General features: G+C 36.6%; 3 protein-coding genes across 4 annotated transcripts in view; all 3 read left to right on the top strand.

Annotated features, from left to right (window-relative positions):
• The window catches only part of LOC107583029 (ferritin, middle subunit-like), a 10,660-nt gene extending 10,281 nt beyond the window's left edge, over positions 1–379 (top strand). The window contains exons 4-5 of the mRNA XM_016269108.1: positions 1–78; positions 207–379. Coding sequence (XP_016124594.1) covers positions 1–78; positions 207–365 — 237 coding nt within the window. The 3' untranslated portion in view covers positions 366–379. The remainder of the gene's footprint in view (positions 79–206) is intronic.
• Positions 380–5,383: 5,004 nt separating this feature from the next.
• On the top strand, positions 5,384–7,132 carry LOC107583028 (ferritin, middle subunit-like). Its single transcript, XM_016269107.1, has 4 exons — positions 5,384–5,637; positions 6,427–6,573; positions 6,706–6,831; positions 6,960–7,132. Exons 1-4 carry the CDS (start codon positions 5,533–5,535, stop codon positions 7,116–7,118), a joined length of 537 nt encoding a protein of 178 aa, XP_016124593.1. The 5' UTR covers positions 5,384–5,532; the 3' UTR covers positions 7,119–7,132.
• Positions 7,133–8,566: 1,434 nt separating this feature from the next.
• On the top strand, positions 8,567–14,968 carry LOC107583026 (synaptotagmin-2-like). 2 transcript variants are annotated; one of them, XM_016269102.1, is made up of 10 exons: positions 8,567–8,785; positions 10,728–10,891; positions 12,124–12,138; positions 12,315–12,487; positions 12,654–12,743; positions 12,896–13,063; positions 13,225–13,392; positions 13,493–13,610; positions 13,846–13,979; positions 14,410–14,968. In XM_016269102.1, exons 2-10 carry the CDS (start codon positions 10,738–10,740, stop codon positions 14,617–14,619), a joined length of 1,230 nt encoding a protein of 409 aa, XP_016124588.1. In that variant the 5' UTR covers positions 8,567–8,785; positions 10,728–10,737; the 3' UTR covers positions 14,620–14,968. The 2 variants fall into 2 exon arrangements, with proteins under 2 accessions (XP_016124588.1, XP_016124589.1); XM_016269103.1 differs by lacking the exon at positions 12,124–12,138.
• Positions 14,969–17,651: the final 2,683 nt, after the last annotated feature.

The raw sequence follows: 17,651 nt of genomic DNA, 5'->3' as shown, positions 1-17,651 counted from the left end.
GCTCTTCAGCTGGAGAAGAACGTCAACCAGGCTCTGCTGGATCTGCATAAGGTCGCCTCTGAGAAGGGAGACCCTCATGTGAGTGACCCTCATTGTTGAAGTTGAGACACTAAATCTGCCTGCATATACAAGTCTCTTTAAAGCAGTTTCATTCAGTGCTGAGAATTTAGCATCCTAGCATTTTTTTCTGATGTCTTGTCCAACAGCTGTGTGACTTCCTGGAGACTCACTACCTGAATGAGCAGGTTGAGGCCATCAAGAAGCTTGGTGACCACATCACCAACCTTTCCAAGATGGATGCTGGCAACAACAGGATGGCGGAGTACCTGTTTGACAAGCACACCCTGGATGGAGACAGCAGCTAAATGCAGCCCTCAGATCATATGCATGTTGCAAAGCCTCCAGCCATATATCAAGCAAGATATTCTTATCACAGCTCTTGTTTAAAATGTTAAAGTTCGATAAGTTGAAAATTTTTAAATTCCATAATGTCACCATTAGACAATTCAGTTTTGCTCTCTTTATTACTCAAGTTGTTATAGCCAAGCCAATGCTTTTCTGTTGAATGTGCACTAATTGGTTTTAACATGGTGAATTTGATGAATAAAATTTTTTGGCTGGATTCTCTTGTTGTTATGTTTAAAATGGTGAGACCTGGTCTGTGTGCACATTTTAAGGTACAAATGTGTACTTTTGAAGGTAATGGCCCAAGTAAAAAGCCACATGTACAAAATTTAGGTTGCATATTGTAATAAATGTCAATTAACAAGGAAAATATTAAAGTTATTCAAAGCTCTAAATATACAAATAATTACACCCTAACATGTTTGTTGTAAACAAGATGTAGATATATTAAGTGGAACTCAAAGTGAATGCATTACAACAGTTTCATTTCTAGTTTCTGTCATGCTTTTGATGGTGTAAGTCAGTTTTGAAATGAAGTGTTGCTTCATGTGTTTAATATTTGGAAACCTATATTAATTAAGATTAGAGACAGAAAGAATATGGTTTAGACTAATTTGATGGCTTCACACCTATCCTGGCAAGGTGATCAGGTTACAAACGTACTTGCATCTTCCATGATGAGAGAGAAAATGCTGAGTCACAGAGACGTAGCTCCATATGTCAGCTCTTGGGAGTTTGCAGTTGTTGCAGCCGACAGAAAGCGCTTTCACAGGCAACGTCTAGTACAACACTGCTTAGTCAACATGTTTTGTCCCTCCTGAAGAAGACTTTGATACACACTTGACTGATTTAAATATACAAATAATTACACCATAACATGTTTGTTGTAAACAAGAAATAAAAACAAGATGTAGATATATTTAGTGGAACTCAAAGTGAATGCATTACAACAGTTACATTTCTAGTTTCTGTCATGCTTTTGATGGTGTAAGTCAGTTTTGAAATGAAGTGTTGCTTCATGTGTTTAATATTTGGAAACCTATATTAATTAAGATTAGAGACAGAAAGAATATGGTTTAGACTAATTTGATGGCTTCACACCTATCCTGGCAAGGTGATCAGGTTACAAACGTACTTGCATCTTCCATGATGAGAGAAAATGCTGAGTCACAGAGACGCAGCTCCATATGTCAGCTCTTGGGAGTTTGCAGTTGTTGCAGCCGACAGAAAGCGCTTTCACAGGCAACGTCTAGTACAACACTGCTTAGTCAACATGTTTTGTCCCTCCTGAAGAAGACTTTGATACACACTTGACTGATAACTCTTGTTTCTAAAGGCAGTTATCAAGAGGAAAATGACCTTATTTCCACAGTGAAATTACATCATGTTTGTCTTGTGATATTTGCCTTAGTATACACAGGCTCCTATAATAAGTGATACTAGGGTTTCCTCTATAATATATGAATAGAGAGGGTTTCCGCTATATGAGCTGAATACTATATTTTGTTAAATTACACGTATTTCACAGTAAAATGCTTTCCCCGCGAAATTCATGGAGTATTAACAGTTGTGTTATTGCTATGTTAGTGCTAGCAAATAAACACTTTTAACACTTGATAACTTCCTTTCAGTAAAGAACCAATAAAGAAATGAATAATTATCTGCTTGTGTATTTGTGTGCCCAGAGATGATAGAGGTATCTATCTATGTAACATAAGCAGTTTAATTTACTGGAAAAGTTCATTTATCATCTAAATTTGTTGTTTATCATTTGTCTAAATTAGTTTAGTCTATTGACACCAGATTTTAAAACCCATATAATCAAAGCAACACAGTAGGCCTGATAATGATGTTGTCTTAATTTGCACTTTTAGCTCATCAGGACCATCAAGTACAGCGAGCGATCCTATAGCTCAGTATTCACATCTGTGCTATTTATTTATTATTTATAAGCACACTGGACAATACATATCAATAAGCTGTTTTCCAATTACAGTAGCGTCTATCTTGATTGTATCAAGACTGTGTGATCTGATGATTCCTATACATTCAGCCATTCATTCATCATACTATATTATAGAGCTAATTCTAAGCTAATTCTTATATTTCTGGTTTGAAACAAATCTGTTAGAATTAATTTGATATTCATTATGGAAAAAGAAAAAAAAAACCTTTTTTAGTTTTTAGTTCTGGCACACTCTATCAGGAATGAGAATCCTGATGAAAAAAAAAAGTAATCTGACCCTTATAGTCTAGCTCTCAAATAAATACTTTTGTTTTGTAATCATTACGATCAGATTAATCGAGAGCTATATTTTGATGTTGATCTTATGTTTCTGACCCATGCTATTAGCATAAGATACATCTAAAAATAATACAATGTTAGATTTACTTCAAGTAATGTTAAGGAACACAATATATTTTGAGAATGCCGTGGGCCAAACAACACTGGACCCCATTAACTTGAACTGTATAGTCAAAAATTATCTTATTTTGAGTTCCATAGAAGAAAGTGAAGAACAGTCAGGTCTGGAATGACATAAGGATCAGTAAATAATGACAGATTTTGCATTTTTGGGTGTACGACTCCTTTAAAATCTGTTTACAATACGTGGAATTCAAAAAACTGCAACCAAAATGATGTGACAGATATTATCATTCTGTGGAGAGTCAAGTGTGATATACCGGTAGTCATTTCACATATGAGGATTATTGGGCCTATACGGTTACTTCTATAGTCTTTCTGAGAGAGACCCTATAGGGTTTATACTGACCACAGAAAGTCCTTTTTACAAAGGACAGGAAGTGTTATCAACATTATAATGTACTGGTGCATCAGGACACAAAAAGACCAGAGGATGTGCTCCTGTACTGGCCTCATTAATACCTCTTCCAACAGCAATCTCAGTTTCCCTATAAGGATATCAACCATCCAGGTACTGGCAGGCTCAACTCTGCTTCAGCGAGTGTGCAGTTGATACAGTCCTGGCACATGGTTTTTCAGGCTAAACCCTTAAAAAAATATAAAAATAATAACATCAGGTTGTGTTTATAAATTTCATTATCATGAGTATTACAGTACTTCTGTTGTTCACCACAGCACTAGTGTGCACAAAGGGACATCCAGCATTGTTTATCAATGTGCGCAGCACTCAGGAAATGTTACATTGACTGAACAATCACTGAAGAACACTGTAAAATTAAGGTCACTTGATTACAAGCAGCACAAGCAAAAGAGGATTCAGTAAAACTATCAATAGTGCAAGTTCTTCAGTGAGCAGAAAAACAATAGTTTCTAAGAGCTCACAAATAGAGTAGCATGTAATGGTCTTGTTTCTTATATTTCAATAGCACTTCCGACTGGTATCCTAAAGCTACACTCACTGACTTTTCAAATAACCTCCTTAAAAAGCTTAATTTAGATTAATTAAGCCTATCCTATTGTAAAGGCTACTAATAATTTATAACATTGGAAATATTTGTAGCGATAGACCCAAACAGACAAGAAAAAACTGTTTCAAATTAAACATAATATGGTTTACTATAACAGTCTGATGGTCTGACATGTGTAACCTACTGTAGCAAGCTGATCAGGTTACAAATACACGCATCTTCCATGAGAGACAAAATGCTGAATCACAGAGACGCAGCTCCATGTCAGCTCTTGGGAGTTTGTGGTTGTTGCTGCTGACACAGAGTGAGCTTTCATTGGCAATTTCTCGAAGCTACAAAACTGCTTCGTAATTGTGACCTCTCTTCACTGTACTTTTCTGATCAGTCAGGTGTCAGGTATCTACATCTACACAGGTTACAAAGAGGAATGTGTGACCAAGTATGGTGACCCATACTCAGAATTAGTTCTCTGCATTTACCCATCCAAAGTGCACACACACAGCAGTGAACACACACCCAGAGCAGTGGGCAGCCATTTATGCTGCGGCGCCCGGGGAGCAGTTGGTGCCTTGCTCAAGGGCACCTCAGTCATGAAGGTGGGAGAGAGTGCTGTACATTCACTCCCCCCACCTACAATCCCTGCCGGTACGAGACTCAAACCCACAACCTTTGGGTTATGAGTCCGACTCTCTAACCATTAGGCCACGACTTCCCCCATATTATATTTGCCATATTATACACAGGCTCCTATTAATATAGTGTTACCAGCTTCCTACACACAACCTGGAACTTTTCGTTTTCCATCCATGAAAAAATAAGAAAATTACTCCTGGAAAATGAATTGTTCTAGCTGTTCTAGTTGTTCTAAATAACACATTATACAGTATATTACAATAAAACAATATGTATCAATAAAATACTGTAACACTAACTGTATTTTATGCAGTGTTACTGAAAGATGACTGGTGAATGACAATCAGTGATCAGAAATTACCTCTAGCGGCCTATGCTTGATAATGCTGTGATTTTTTTCTTATGTGTATGTATGTGCATTAACAGTCGTTTGTACTGTATAGCTAATGGTAATTAGTTTATTTAGCCTATATGCGAAATCCAGTTATGCCTGTGACTGGCATGTAGGCCTAGTTTAGAGAAAGGATGAATATATGAATAGGCTATAGCCTATATGAATATACACTGTATATATATATATATATATATATATATATATATATATAATTATGCCTGTGACTGGCATGTAGGCCTAGTTTAGAGAAAGGATGAATATATGAATAGGCTATAGATATAGATATATATATCTTCATGTTTAAAAAGTAGTTACATTTCAGAGTGCAAAAAATGCTTGTAATTGTGACTGTGAACCTGTTGGACTTACTATGCTATTAATAATGAAAACGGAAAAGACTAAAAAACTATTAATTAAACTTGATCTTGTCTTCGTTATCTAACCTACCGCAGCGGAAAGCCTAGTCACCTAGTTACTCAGCTCGTTCTTTGATTGGCTGGTTTTTAGTTTCACTGACGCATCATTCGCTGATCGTATATAAGATGAACGCACACCTTCATTTCACTCACAGCTTCAGGAAGATCTGAAGAGGTTCTTGCTTCAACAGTGATTGAACGGAACTTCGATCTCGCCGGAAATTATATGAGCCTATTTAAATTTCGTATTTATTCTGTATCAATTTTGATAGGCTAATAAAACCAGCCGAAATGGAGACTTCTCAGATTCGCCAGAACTACGACCGCGACTGCGAGGCTTTGATCAACAAGATGATCAACTTGGAGCTTTACGCTGGATACACCTACACCTCCATGGCAAGTGTTGCTTATTGGTTTTTATCACTTTGCTAAATCGTTTCATGACATGTTGTTTCTCTATCGATTATTTGTCCATTCTTGACAAAACGTATTCGCTTCTATCAAACGTTCGATTAAACAATGTTCTAAAAAATAAAAACAAGAAAATTTTATAAATATTTTATAAAAACCTTATAGGCTAAATAGCGCAAATGCCATTAGCAGTAGCTATGCATCAGTGTTATGGGACCATCCAAGGCTGTTTACAGTTGTTAGGGGTGACTGCTGACCTGCATTCTTGTATGGCAAGTCGTTTTTATCTTAAAATAATCCCAGTGTTACTCCTCGTAATTGTATTTTTACTAGTAACAATTCAATTAGAGAGCTCTACAATTAAATTCTTACTAGTAACAATGCCAGTTAGAGAGCTCTCTAATTCAATTGTTACTAGTAAAAATTGCATTAAAAAGCTCTGTAATTGTAATTCTTACTAGTAAGAATTGAATTGAAGAGCTCTCTAATTTAATTATTACTAGTAACAATGCAATTGCAGAGATCTCTAATTGAATTAGAGAGCTCTCTTATTGTGTTTATAACTAGTTAAAATAGATTTAGAGAGCTCTCTAACTGGCATTGTTACTAGTAAGAATTTAATTGTAGAGCTCTCTAATTGAATTGTTACTAGTAAAAATGCAATTACGACGAGTAACGCTTGGAATATTTTAAGCTAAAACGACTTGCCATATTCTTGTTCTGTGATGAGTTAGTTTTGCAGCCATTCTTATTCCCTTCTTTAATTTTGATCAGGCTTTCTACTTCAAACGGGATGATGTCGCTCTTGCTGGTTTTGCCAAGTTCTTCAAGAAGAACAGCGAGGAGGAGCGCGAGCATGCTGAGAAGATCATGGAGTTCCAGAACAAGAGGGGGGGACGCATTGTGCTTCAGGACATCAAGGTGCTTTAATAATGTTTTGAATTAAGCATTTTGACTTTGAACATTGTAACATAAGCAAATCTGACTCTAGACCCATTTTTATGGAATGACCTTATGCCATGCTCACTACTCACTGATTGTGTCTCTCTTCAGAAACCTGAGCGAGATGTGTGGGGCAATGGACTGATTGCTATGCAGTGCGCTCTTCAGCTGGAGAAGAACGTCAACCAGGCTCTGCTGGATCTGCATAAGGTCGCCTCTGAGAAGGGAGACCCTCATGTGAGTGACCCTCATTGTTGAAGTTGAGAGGCGAAATCTGCCTGCATATACATGTCTCTTTAAAGCAGTTTTATTCAGTGCTGAGAATTTAGCATCCTAAAAAAAATTTCTGACGTCTTGTCCAACAGCTGTGTGACTTCCTGGAGACTCACTACCTGAATGAGCAGGTTGAGGCCATCAAGAAGCTTGGTGACCACATCACCAACCTTTCCAAGATGGATGCTGGCAACAACAGGATGGCGGAGTACCTGTTTGACAAGCACACCCTGGATGGAGACAGCAGCTAAATGCAGCCCTCAGATCATATTAATACACGAATGAATAAAAATATTATTCTTTTAAATATGTTCTTATCAAACAGCTCTTGTGCAAAATTTTGAAGTCTGACAGGTTGAAAAGTTAACATCAAGTAAAGTTTCCTGTTACTTGTAAAACAATGCAGCGTTACTGTTTTAGTCATCCTGTGATTGTCATCAAGCAATGCTTTCCTGTTGAATGTGCAATGATTGGCCTGGTGAATTTAAATAAAAAATTCTGAGCTCAATACCCTTGTCTTTTTATTTAAAATTGCAAGATGCAGTCAGCGCCAATAGGTTAGTGTGTTGACATACAGTACAACTGCGCTCACGGCGACCCGAGTTCGGCATTAAAAAAAGGCATAAAATCCCCCAAAATATCTTTTAAAAAAAGAGTGGGCTGTAATGATTCATGTAACTGGATTTTTTCCCCAGCAGAAAACCTGTGAATGCAGATCTATTGGACTGAACAATAGTGGGACTGATTAATGTACAAATCTACTGTAACAGCGACAACAAACCTCATAGATAAAGTGAAAATAGAGGAGACACTTCACTCATCTGTAAGGATAATGTCAATCACTGACACAACTGCACATTAGTACTTCATAAAATCTAATGTACAACCTAATATTATATAGGCCTACAGAGAGTAAATACAATATTCTTACAAACTTTTCGTGGTCTGTTAAATTAAGAGATCTAAATATTCACATTAATTTCCACGGCACAACAGGTGTAGGCTAGTATTTCATTTTACCACACGAGGGCGCTGTTTTGATGTCTATTAATCGCACATTGGTCATAAACACTGAAGGACCAAGGCCCGTTATGGTTCATAAAATTATTTCTTTCAATGTCTCGATAATCGTCAACTACTGGTGAAGCCTTGTCCTCATTTCATAACCAATGAACAAGGTTTACAGCCTCCTTATGCTATACCAATCATGCCTATTAGCAGCCGTGAACCACCGACTATAATCCGATTAAGAAGGGTCTGAACGAAAATTATATTGCAAATTAGAATCCGATAAACAGCATGCAGGAGATTATATGGGATACTAGCAAACTGAGAAACGGTCGTACGAGATGGATGAAATAAGATTATAAGATTATTATAAATTATATCCGCGGGTCGGGTGGGTTGGGTAATAAAAAATGCATTCCGATTATTTGCGGGTGGGTCGCGGGTGGATAAGATAAATCATTAATGATGCAAAGGTTAACTACATTTTCTAAAATATGAACGTGTTTTAAATAGGCTACAGAAATTGAATAAATTGTAAATTAACATATTAAAGTTATTCAACAAAACATTATTTAGTCAAGAGCACTGAGGGATTTTATCTGTCTCGTATGATTAACATTAATGACAGACGGCACAGCTTTATTAGGCTGCTGCTGTCACAAGACCTATTTCACGGATCCAATACTGATGCACATCACTACGGGGCACATAACTGTGAACAGAAGGGAGAGCACGATTAATCCAAGTGAAAGAAGGTTTGGCGCTTCAAATGCGCTTTGGGGAGAGAGAGGGACAGATGATAAAGTGGACGACAAGAGTAAGTTAGAGCAGTGTGTGAGAGGGCTGCTGTGCTCTATAAACAAAGCACAGGTTTCTATCTAAGAGAGTAGGATCTGTAGAACATCATCAGGTAAGTTTGATTATTGTTTGCTTCATTGGCTCCACTTATTCATGGACATATCATACTATCTTGGAATTGATTGACATGTCAAGCAGTGTCATTTAAAATGATTTTAAACATAATTTTATGATTATTATAGCATGTGCAATTTAATAGCATCATATTAATTCAAATACTACATGGAATAGTTGTAACTACTTGAAAATGTGTCACGATAGTTTGAGTGAGTAGCAAAATAATAAATTTTCACTAAATTCATGGAGACTATATAGGCTGCAACAGTCCACAGACAATCTAATTCACTTGAAATGCCATGTAATTATAAATGAAAACTACTTATATATAGCACAGTGACGTTAATAAACAAGACACGGTTCGTTTTTTTGTTCTTTTCTTGTTCGCCACATTTTGTATAACAGTATAGCTGCCGACATCTTTTCTATAAACCCTCGCAATAAGAGTGGCTCAGATGAGTTTTGCTTGACTAAATTGATGCTTAGCCTATGTGCGTAAAAGCTCTTCAGTCTTGGACAACTGCCAAAAAATAAAAAAATAAATAAAAATACGTTAAAGGGTGACTAGATGAGATTTAGGTAATCTGAAAATACAGCAGTTCTACCCGCTGGTGGACAAAATAGCGATGAAGGAAAAAAACAAGGCCGTATGATCCCGGCTTGTGACGCACTGAGCGACAGGCCTTCTTTAGCCAGATTAGTGCAGTCGTGTCAGTCAATGACACAAACGATGCTTTCTGACCTCTCAGATTACGCACTTTCAACGTATCTGCTGTCTATGGAAAAGATGAGAAGAGAAGAAATTACTTCATTGTTTCAACCCTCTTTTGCACACTTTATAAAATAATGGTTATAAACGTTTAATTCCCTTTTTTCATTCAAAAACTAATGTAGAAAACTTTTAAATATGTTGGAAGCTGTGTATACTGTGTATATATTTGGCAGATGTCAGAATACTAAATATGAAAATCAGCAAAGAACTGCTAGGCTTACAAGAACGAAGTGGACTCCTGCCCTAGCTATAATTTTACCTAAATTTAAATAAATAAGCACATAATGTATATGACTCTACATGTTTAAAAAAGTTAAGACACTAACAAATTCAAATAACATTTAATGGATTGTAATGGATTTAATGGATGAAATATTATATATATATATAAGAAAATTATATTAAAGTAACCACCAGTATGTAAAAACAATCTTAAAATATCTATCTTAATTATCTCTAATTATCTCGTGCATACAGAGTGAAGAAAATAGGTTAGTCATGAGTTAATTATGATAACCCAACAAGGTCAATAGAGAAAATGAAGAATTTAATCTTTTTAACTGTAAAAAGGTTTATGTTTATTGTCTTTCATCTGACATAGAATCATCATAAAGTCCTGTCATAAATTCAACCGTGACTTTTCTGCTCAACATATTCTTATATACAAAGGAGCAGTGCCTATACCTGAAGTCTTTAGTCTTACATGGCGGTCTGGTGACAAGATGAGTAGGCTCAAGTGTGAACTAGGCTCTGTTCCTAATTTACTTAAACCCAAGGATTTTTGGATTAGCTTTGGCATTTAATCTTGTTACGCATCTGCTGAGAGTGACAAGAGGCCAGTTCAGCAGAGTAGGGCAGGTGGAAACATAACCATTGTGTGCTAATGTGGATGACAAATATTGGAGTTTTTGAGCACATTCTAGTGTTTGAACAGAAGTGCATGGTTGTGTTTTGACATGTCACAATTCCAGGATTAATAACAGACTTAATCAGATTAATAGTCAGAGTTTACTCCATCAAAAGTCAAGCCTGACACAAACAGGACAGAGGTGGGGAGGGAAAGAGAGAGACAGTGTGGGCTTGAGACCGATCTAGGCAATATATGTGATTTATGGCATTTAGTTTGTTATGTCAGGACAGTAACAGTCTAGTTTTATGTCTGTAGCTGGTCAGCCATGCAATTGGTCAGCATGCAGCATCGTGTGCGGAGGGCAGCAGAATCAGAGGAGCCCAAACCTGCTCCACCTCCTCTGCCTCCTCCCTCTCATCACTCCCACAACTTCATAAATATGAAGAACAAGTTTTTCAATGAGCTTAGCCATCTACCTAGTAAGTAATAATTATTTGTCAATACACCACACTTGACTAATCATACTCCAGCAAGCCACCATCGTTGTAAGACATGAGTATTCAGTTGAATGTAGGTTCTGACGTCGGTGATGATGACAGGACAACACTTAATGCTAATGTCAGTGTGACGCAGAATAATGACATTGATATTTTGATGCTTTTAAGTCATGGTATCATCTCATGCTAACATCATATTGACGTCCAACAGTTGTGAAGTATGACACCCAGACGCAACATTTGTTTAATGTGATAATCTTAAAGGTACACCCAAAAATGAAAATTCTGTCACCATCTACTCACCCTCATGTTGTTACAAACCTGTGTGACTTCCTTTCTTCTGTTGAGAGGATATCATAAAAATACTTTGAAGAATATGGGCAACCAAACACTTGCTGGTCCATGTTGACTTCCATAGTATGGACCAAAAAAAAAAACTATGGAAGTCACTGGGGACCAGAAAGAGTTTGGTTACCAACCTTCTTCAAAATATCTTCTTTTGTGTTTAACAGAAGAAAGAAACTCATACAGGTTTGGAACAACTTGAGGGTGAGTAAATGATGACAGAATTTTCATGTTTGGCTGAACTATCCCTTTAACGTCCACACAATTTTAAATGCATAGTGTCATTACACATTGATATTTTGTTGGTTTAGTCATGGTATTAAGTAACCAAAATTTAACGGCTCTCCAATGTTGCTTTTCACTTGAACCCTGATTTTCAGCTTTAGCCAAAATGTACATCTGTCCAATGCCTGTCTATTGCAAGCTGGAATCATTCATATTTCATCATGTTATCATTACAAAACACACATTCCCATTAAACTGTCTGTATGTGTACGCGTTTTTGTGACAAATGAGGACATAAATTTGTATAATGACAAGGGTATAACATAGGTATTACAAGGAGAAGGTGACTTTTCAGGACATTACCCCATGTCCCCACTTTTCAAAACGCTTATAAATCACACAGAATGGAGTGTATTGAAAATCTGAAATAGCACAAAGTCTCCTGTAAGGGGTAGGTTTAGGGGTTGGTAAAGGGCAATAGAATATACGGTCTGTACAGTATAAAAACCATTACGCCTATGGGATGTCCCCACTTTTCACAAATGTAAACCTGTGTGTGTGTGTGTGTGTGTGTGATCAATTAATTCCTCCATTTTTTTCCATTTCCATGTACATCCTTCATGTTTTATCTGTTCCATCAACAGACCCCAAGATCAGAAGTAAGTTCCAATTTTACAAAGTCTTTTTCTGTCAGCCCTCCAACCACCTATCCATCTACTTATTCATTTAGCAGAAAATGTGTAATTGGTTGAAATTATGTCTTTTTTTTACTAACAGAAATTAAATGATCATTGTTTTTTTTCTCTCTAACTTTATTTCTTTCTCCACTGCACAGTGCCCATGTGGGCTATTGGTGCCATAGTTGTGGTCGTGCTTGCCCTGGTTGGCTGCTTTGCTTTCTGTATCTATAAGAAGTGTTTGGGAGGGAAGAAAAAAGCTAAAAAAGTCAGAGAGAGGAAGGGAGGACGAAGAAGGATGAAAAAGGAAGGAGACGAAAAAGCAGGCGAGGTAGGAGAGTTTGAAAATTTAAAGCATAGTGTTCAGAGAGAACAAAGCTCTTTCAGACCTCGATCTGTCAAATTATTCATTTTAATCTAAGTATTAAAAAGAAAAGAGGTAATGTTTGGCTTAAAGTATTGCTTAAGTATTTTAAATTTATACTGCCCATACTTAGGAACAACCTAAAGAAGGAGAGGGCGAGGGAGAGAAAGAATATTATGGCAAGTTGGAGTACACTCTGGACTATAACTTCACTGACAATCAGGTTGGTTGAGAGTAGATGTTCTTTATATTCATTCTGATTGTTGATATGATAAATTTTTTACACAAATCAAGAAGTGCTATTCTAAAAGAATGTGTGACTAGCTGCTTGATTTTGAAAACCTGACCCACAACCTTTTCTTCAACAACCTTCAGCTCATTGTTGGTGTCTTGCAAGCCCAAGACCTTCCTGCCATGGATATTGGTGGAACATCTGACCCCTATGTCAAAGTTTATATGCTACCAGACAAGAAGAAAAAGTTTGAAACCAAGGTCCAGCGCAAGAATCTGTGTCCTGTTTTCAACGAGACATTCCTATTTAAGGTATTGCAGTTATGTTTTTATAAACACGCATTTTTTGGGGATTAACCTAAAGAAAATGTGTCACACTTAATTGCTTAATTTCACAGTAGAGTAAGTGCAACATACCTTTTTTTGTTCAAACAGGCATTCGACAAGATTTCTTTCCTTTTTTCTGTTTCTAGATCCCCTTTAATGATTTAGCAGGGCAGACTCTGGTCCTGCAGGTGTTTGACTTTGACCGCTTTGGTAAACATGATGTAATTGGAGAGATCAAAACTCCTATGAACAGCATTGACCTGGGTCAGCCCATACATGAATGGAAAGACCTGGTCGGAGGAGAGAAAGAGGAAGTAAGGCTTTCCATCAGGCTGTTTAAAAAAATGTTATCAGCTGCCATAGTCTGTTTTTTGATGCTTTTAAACTAAACACTCTCCTCTTCCTCCCCAACAGCAAGAAAATTTAGGAGACGTCTGTATCTCCCTGCGCTATGTGCCCACCTCTGGTAAACTGACCGTCTGTATCATGGAGGCCAAGAACCTGAAGAAGATGGACGTGGGTGGTTTATCAGGTTAGTGTGGTAGCGTTATCTTGTTAAAGTTACATTTCCTTTCTGTTGTACTTGATATTAAAATGAAATTATTCTCTACACATCAAATGTGACTTTATTTTAATATAATTAGATTTTTTTAAATTTTATTATTATCCTGGCTTTTCTGTGGAAATGTGGTGCTAAGCTGCATTACTTGTCTTTATCCATATAACAATGCCTCTTTCTTACTTTTCTCTTTACTTTTCTGTCTTAGATCCTTTTGTGAAAGTGGTTTTGCAACACAATGGAAAGCGTATCAAGAAGAAGAAGACGACAGTTAAGCAGAACACACTGAACCCCTACTTCAATGAAAGCTTCAGCTTTGAAATCCCCTTCGCTCAGATTCAGGTAAACATGTTTGAAACACATTTCCGTGACTACTTGCCATATCTAATACATTTACAGATTTGTATTTTTGGTCCTTTAATGCATCAAAATGCGACATTTTCACTGTATAGTATGTTTAAAGTGCTAATGTTACTACACTGTAAACAATTATTTTTCAAAGTTGTAAATAAAACAGGTTATTGCAGTATATTTTAGTCTTTCCACTTCAGAATTTTACATTTAATTCAGTGTTACTTTCTGTTTCTTATTTGTGAATTTTACTAGCAAAATCTTGAATTTTGACTGTTTCTGATATCTGTTTCAAAGTAAATCCAATTTTTTTTCAGTCTACTAAAATCATCTGTGTTTACAATTGAAAAGTTTGATGAGAAAGAAGAAAGTGGATATTGCATATTGACCTATTTTTCTCTGTTCCTCTGCCTTCTTGTAGAAGATCCAGGTATTGATCACGGTCTATGACTATGATAAACTGGGAAGCAATGATCCAATTGGGAAGTGCTGGATTGGGTTTGGTGCTAGTGGGGTGGGTCTGCGCCACTGGTCAGACATGCTGGCCAATCCCAGAAGACCTGTGGCCCAGTGGCATACCCTTCAGCCTGAAGAGGAAGTAGATGCTGCCCTTAAAGCACCTATCCGCTAAATATCTTATCCGCCCCTCAACTAAAAGTTTTCCCACATCTGGCAAAACATCATTTAAATTGTATCCGTCCTTTCACTGAGGACTTTCTGTCTGTTACATTATTGATCATCATCCTGTACCCTTCTTTACTGTGAAACAAAGGAGGAGTAACTTTTATAAATGTTATTATGTATATTATGTTCATCTGGACTGTGTTTCTTATTTAAATGTGTTTGTATGATGTGGATGATAAGTGTGTGTGTTTTGTTTGAAAGTGTTGTATGTATGTATCTGTCCATAACTGTTCTGATTTGCCTCGTCGTTTTTCTGTGAACCAAGATGACTATAAACACAACAACTGGATACATAATCACAGATTTTAAGATGTGTTTTTATTTCATATAGGCTACAAATGTGACCCTGGACCACAAAACCAGTCATGAGTAGCACGGGTATATTTGTAGCAATAGCCAAACAACATTTATTGATTTTTCTTTTATGCCAAAAATCATTAGGATATTAAGTAAAGATCATGTTCCATTAAGATATTTAGTAAATTTCCTACTGTAAATATATCAAAACTTAATTTTTGATTAGAATATGCATTGCTTAAAACTTCATTTGGACAACTTTAAAGGCGATTTTCTCAATATTTTGCTCCCTCAGATTCCAGATTTTCAAATAGTTGTATCTCTGCCAAATATTGTCCTATCCTAACAAACCATACATCAATGGAAAGCTTATGTATTCAGCTTTCAGACGATGTAGCTATACATCTCAATTTTTAAAAAACTCACCCTTATGACTGCTTTTGTGGTCCAGGGTCACAAATAGACATACAATAGTTATAAAACTGTTGGGGGTAAAAACCCAAAAAATGTGAGCAGGGAATTAGAGCCGGTGAAGGGCGGAAGTGTGGAGAAGATGAAGGAGACCAGAAAGGACACAAAAAAATTAAACAGAGCGAAAGGGAGAGCTTAGGGAAGGTTGGACAGATAGAGAGACGGCATTTTAAATAAAAAGTAAATTAACTGGTTCAATATGAATTGATTAAAAACTACAACACAGATTAACACAAGCCGAGATGCAAGTCGGTGCATTGCAAAGATAGCAAAAATGATAGCAAATGACCAAGACGGCATCCAATGTTTTAGATATTAACACATAATATATCTTTAGAATAAGTTTTGGTTTTAGATTAATACTCACAAAAAATATTCTTAACAGTGTTAATCTATATGACATCTAGCGAATTTGTGACTGTCATGCTACAACACTGCCGCTTTGAGAGCTAGCATCATGATTTAAAAATCGGTTTCTCAAAGGCTCTTCAGGTAGCTTGTATACATTAAAGGGGTCATATGATGCGATTTCAAATTTTCCTTTCTGCATATAACCCCTTTAACATGTTTGGTCACACGGCAAGAACATTGTAGATAAAGACTTACCAGCAGGAGGTGTAGTGTTAACATGAAGTTGTGCTAGTCTACTAATTTATTATGAACAAACATGCGCTGACGGCCACCAGATGGTGGTTGCAGATCAACAATAACTAATGTCAGTAATTCTAATAAATACATTCCCTGGCTTCAATGGGTGCAAAAGACCTAATATAATGACGTGGACTTCAGACTGTGAAAAGGAGCATTCTTCAGATGAGGCATTAAACTGGCCTCCTGACATTCTGTTGTCAATAATTCCCCACATTATTTATGAATTTGACCTCAATGTTTAAGGTGGTAGCGCATCCTGATGGCCGTATTGAGCTTGTCAGGATGTGCTACCCCTCTGTTAGAGCAGTTTATTAAGGCGCAGACTATATATATATAGGCTATGTATACATATACATATAGGCTATGTATAATGTACCAGTTTTCTATTAAGTGTGCTTAACAACTATGTACTAACTTTTAAATCATTTGATAAAATGCACTGTACATATACGAACATTACATTACTTATATTTTAAATACCTGCATGTAATTATATCTGTAATTAATTTCTGTAGGATACTTACACCTATAATTTCACTGCTGACACTACCCCTTTCCCTTAACCCACCCACCTAACCACAAAACCTGTCACTGACCTTAAAGGTGATGATACATGGGGCAATTTTTTGAGCAATGATGTTACCCTGTTACACAGGGCCCATGACCAATCTAAAGTATCCAGATAGACATGTATTACCCATTCTCAATGGGAAAGTGCCCACGCAACATTGCTCAAAAGTTGCCCCGTGTATCATTACCTTAATAACCTTTACCTTAACCCACCTCAGTATAGCAGTAAAAGTGTTTTGTAATACAACATGAACACAATAAGTACATTGTACTTTACTAAAAACTTAATATGAAGTGTGACCAATTTAATTACATTTAGAAAATATATAATTTTATATAAATGTAGACAACTGGAGGAAATAATGTGAAAAATGTATGTTAAATCATAGCCTAGCCTTCTGTTAAGACATAGTATAGTGTTAATGTGGGCCTGTCGATTGCCCCCAGCAAGCCTTAACAATTGCAGTACACACCTTTTGACAATTATACTTGTAATTTTATCACAAATATTTGCTGGGAGCTACAGCATACTGGCATTTTGTATGAGAGTTGAACACTCATCTCAAAATCCTCCCTCATACAAACTGTTCTTTATGTCACTCCACCACAAGAGGCTTCAGGTCTAATGTACATAACAGTTCCAACTTTTGGGTTCCTTGATAACATCCCATTTTACTTCAGCAAACCTAATGAAAACTGACCAAAAGACATGTAGGAAAGCACATTTAAGGAAATGACTTGTGCTATTAATGGCGAGTCATGTGAGCTGGAGACCACAACTTTTGTGCAGCATCATGAAAACAGGATTCTCAGGCCATGTTTTAAACACTATGAATGAAGACTTTAAATTATGTCAAAGCCACTTCAGTCTGACACACAACTTATTTTCATTTCCTCAACACACATTCCTCTTCCCTTTAGGAGGAAATTAGTTTCTGATGCATTTTTTGCAAAGAATAAATGATGATTCAGATCTTTTTCATTTACATT

This window comes from Sinocyclocheilus grahami, unplaced genomic scaffold, assembly GCF_001515645.1.
Source record: "Sinocyclocheilus grahami isolate Dianchi unplaced genomic scaffold, SAMN03320097.WGS_v1.1 scaffold49.1, whole genome shotgun sequence".
Classification (NCBI taxonomy): Eukaryota; Metazoa; Chordata; class Actinopteri; order Cypriniformes; family Cyprinidae; genus Sinocyclocheilus; species Sinocyclocheilus grahami.
The sequence above is the reverse complement of the archived record's forward strand: the minus strand, read 5'-3'. Positions and strand labels throughout refer to the sequence as shown.

Bases quoted from the DNA above. Each gene is read 5' to 3' on its own strand.
- LOC107583026 (XM_016269102.1), top strand. From the start codon at position 10,738: ATGCAATTGGTCAGCATGCAGCATCGTGTGCGGAGGGCAGCAGAATCA. The intron at 12,744-12,895 runs GTTGGTTGAGAG...AACAACCTTCAG, and splicing joins ATAACTTCACTGACAATCAG to CTCATTGTTGGTGTCTTGCA. The intron at 13,611-13,845 runs GTTAGTGTGGTA...TTTCTGTCTTAG, and splicing joins GGACGTGGGTGGTTTATCAG to ATCCTTTTGTGAAAGTGGTT.
- LOC107583028 (XM_016269107.1), top strand. From the start codon at position 5,533: ATGGAGACTTCTCAGATTCGCCAGAACTACGACCGCGACTGCGAGGCT. The intron at 5,638-6,426 runs GCAAGTGTTGCT...AATTTTGATCAG, and splicing joins GATACACCTACACCTCCATG to GCTTTCTACTTCAAACGGGA. The intron at 6,832-6,959 runs GTGAGTGACCCT...CTTGTCCAACAG, and splicing joins CTGAGAAGGGAGACCCTCAT to CTGTGTGACTTCCTGGAGAC.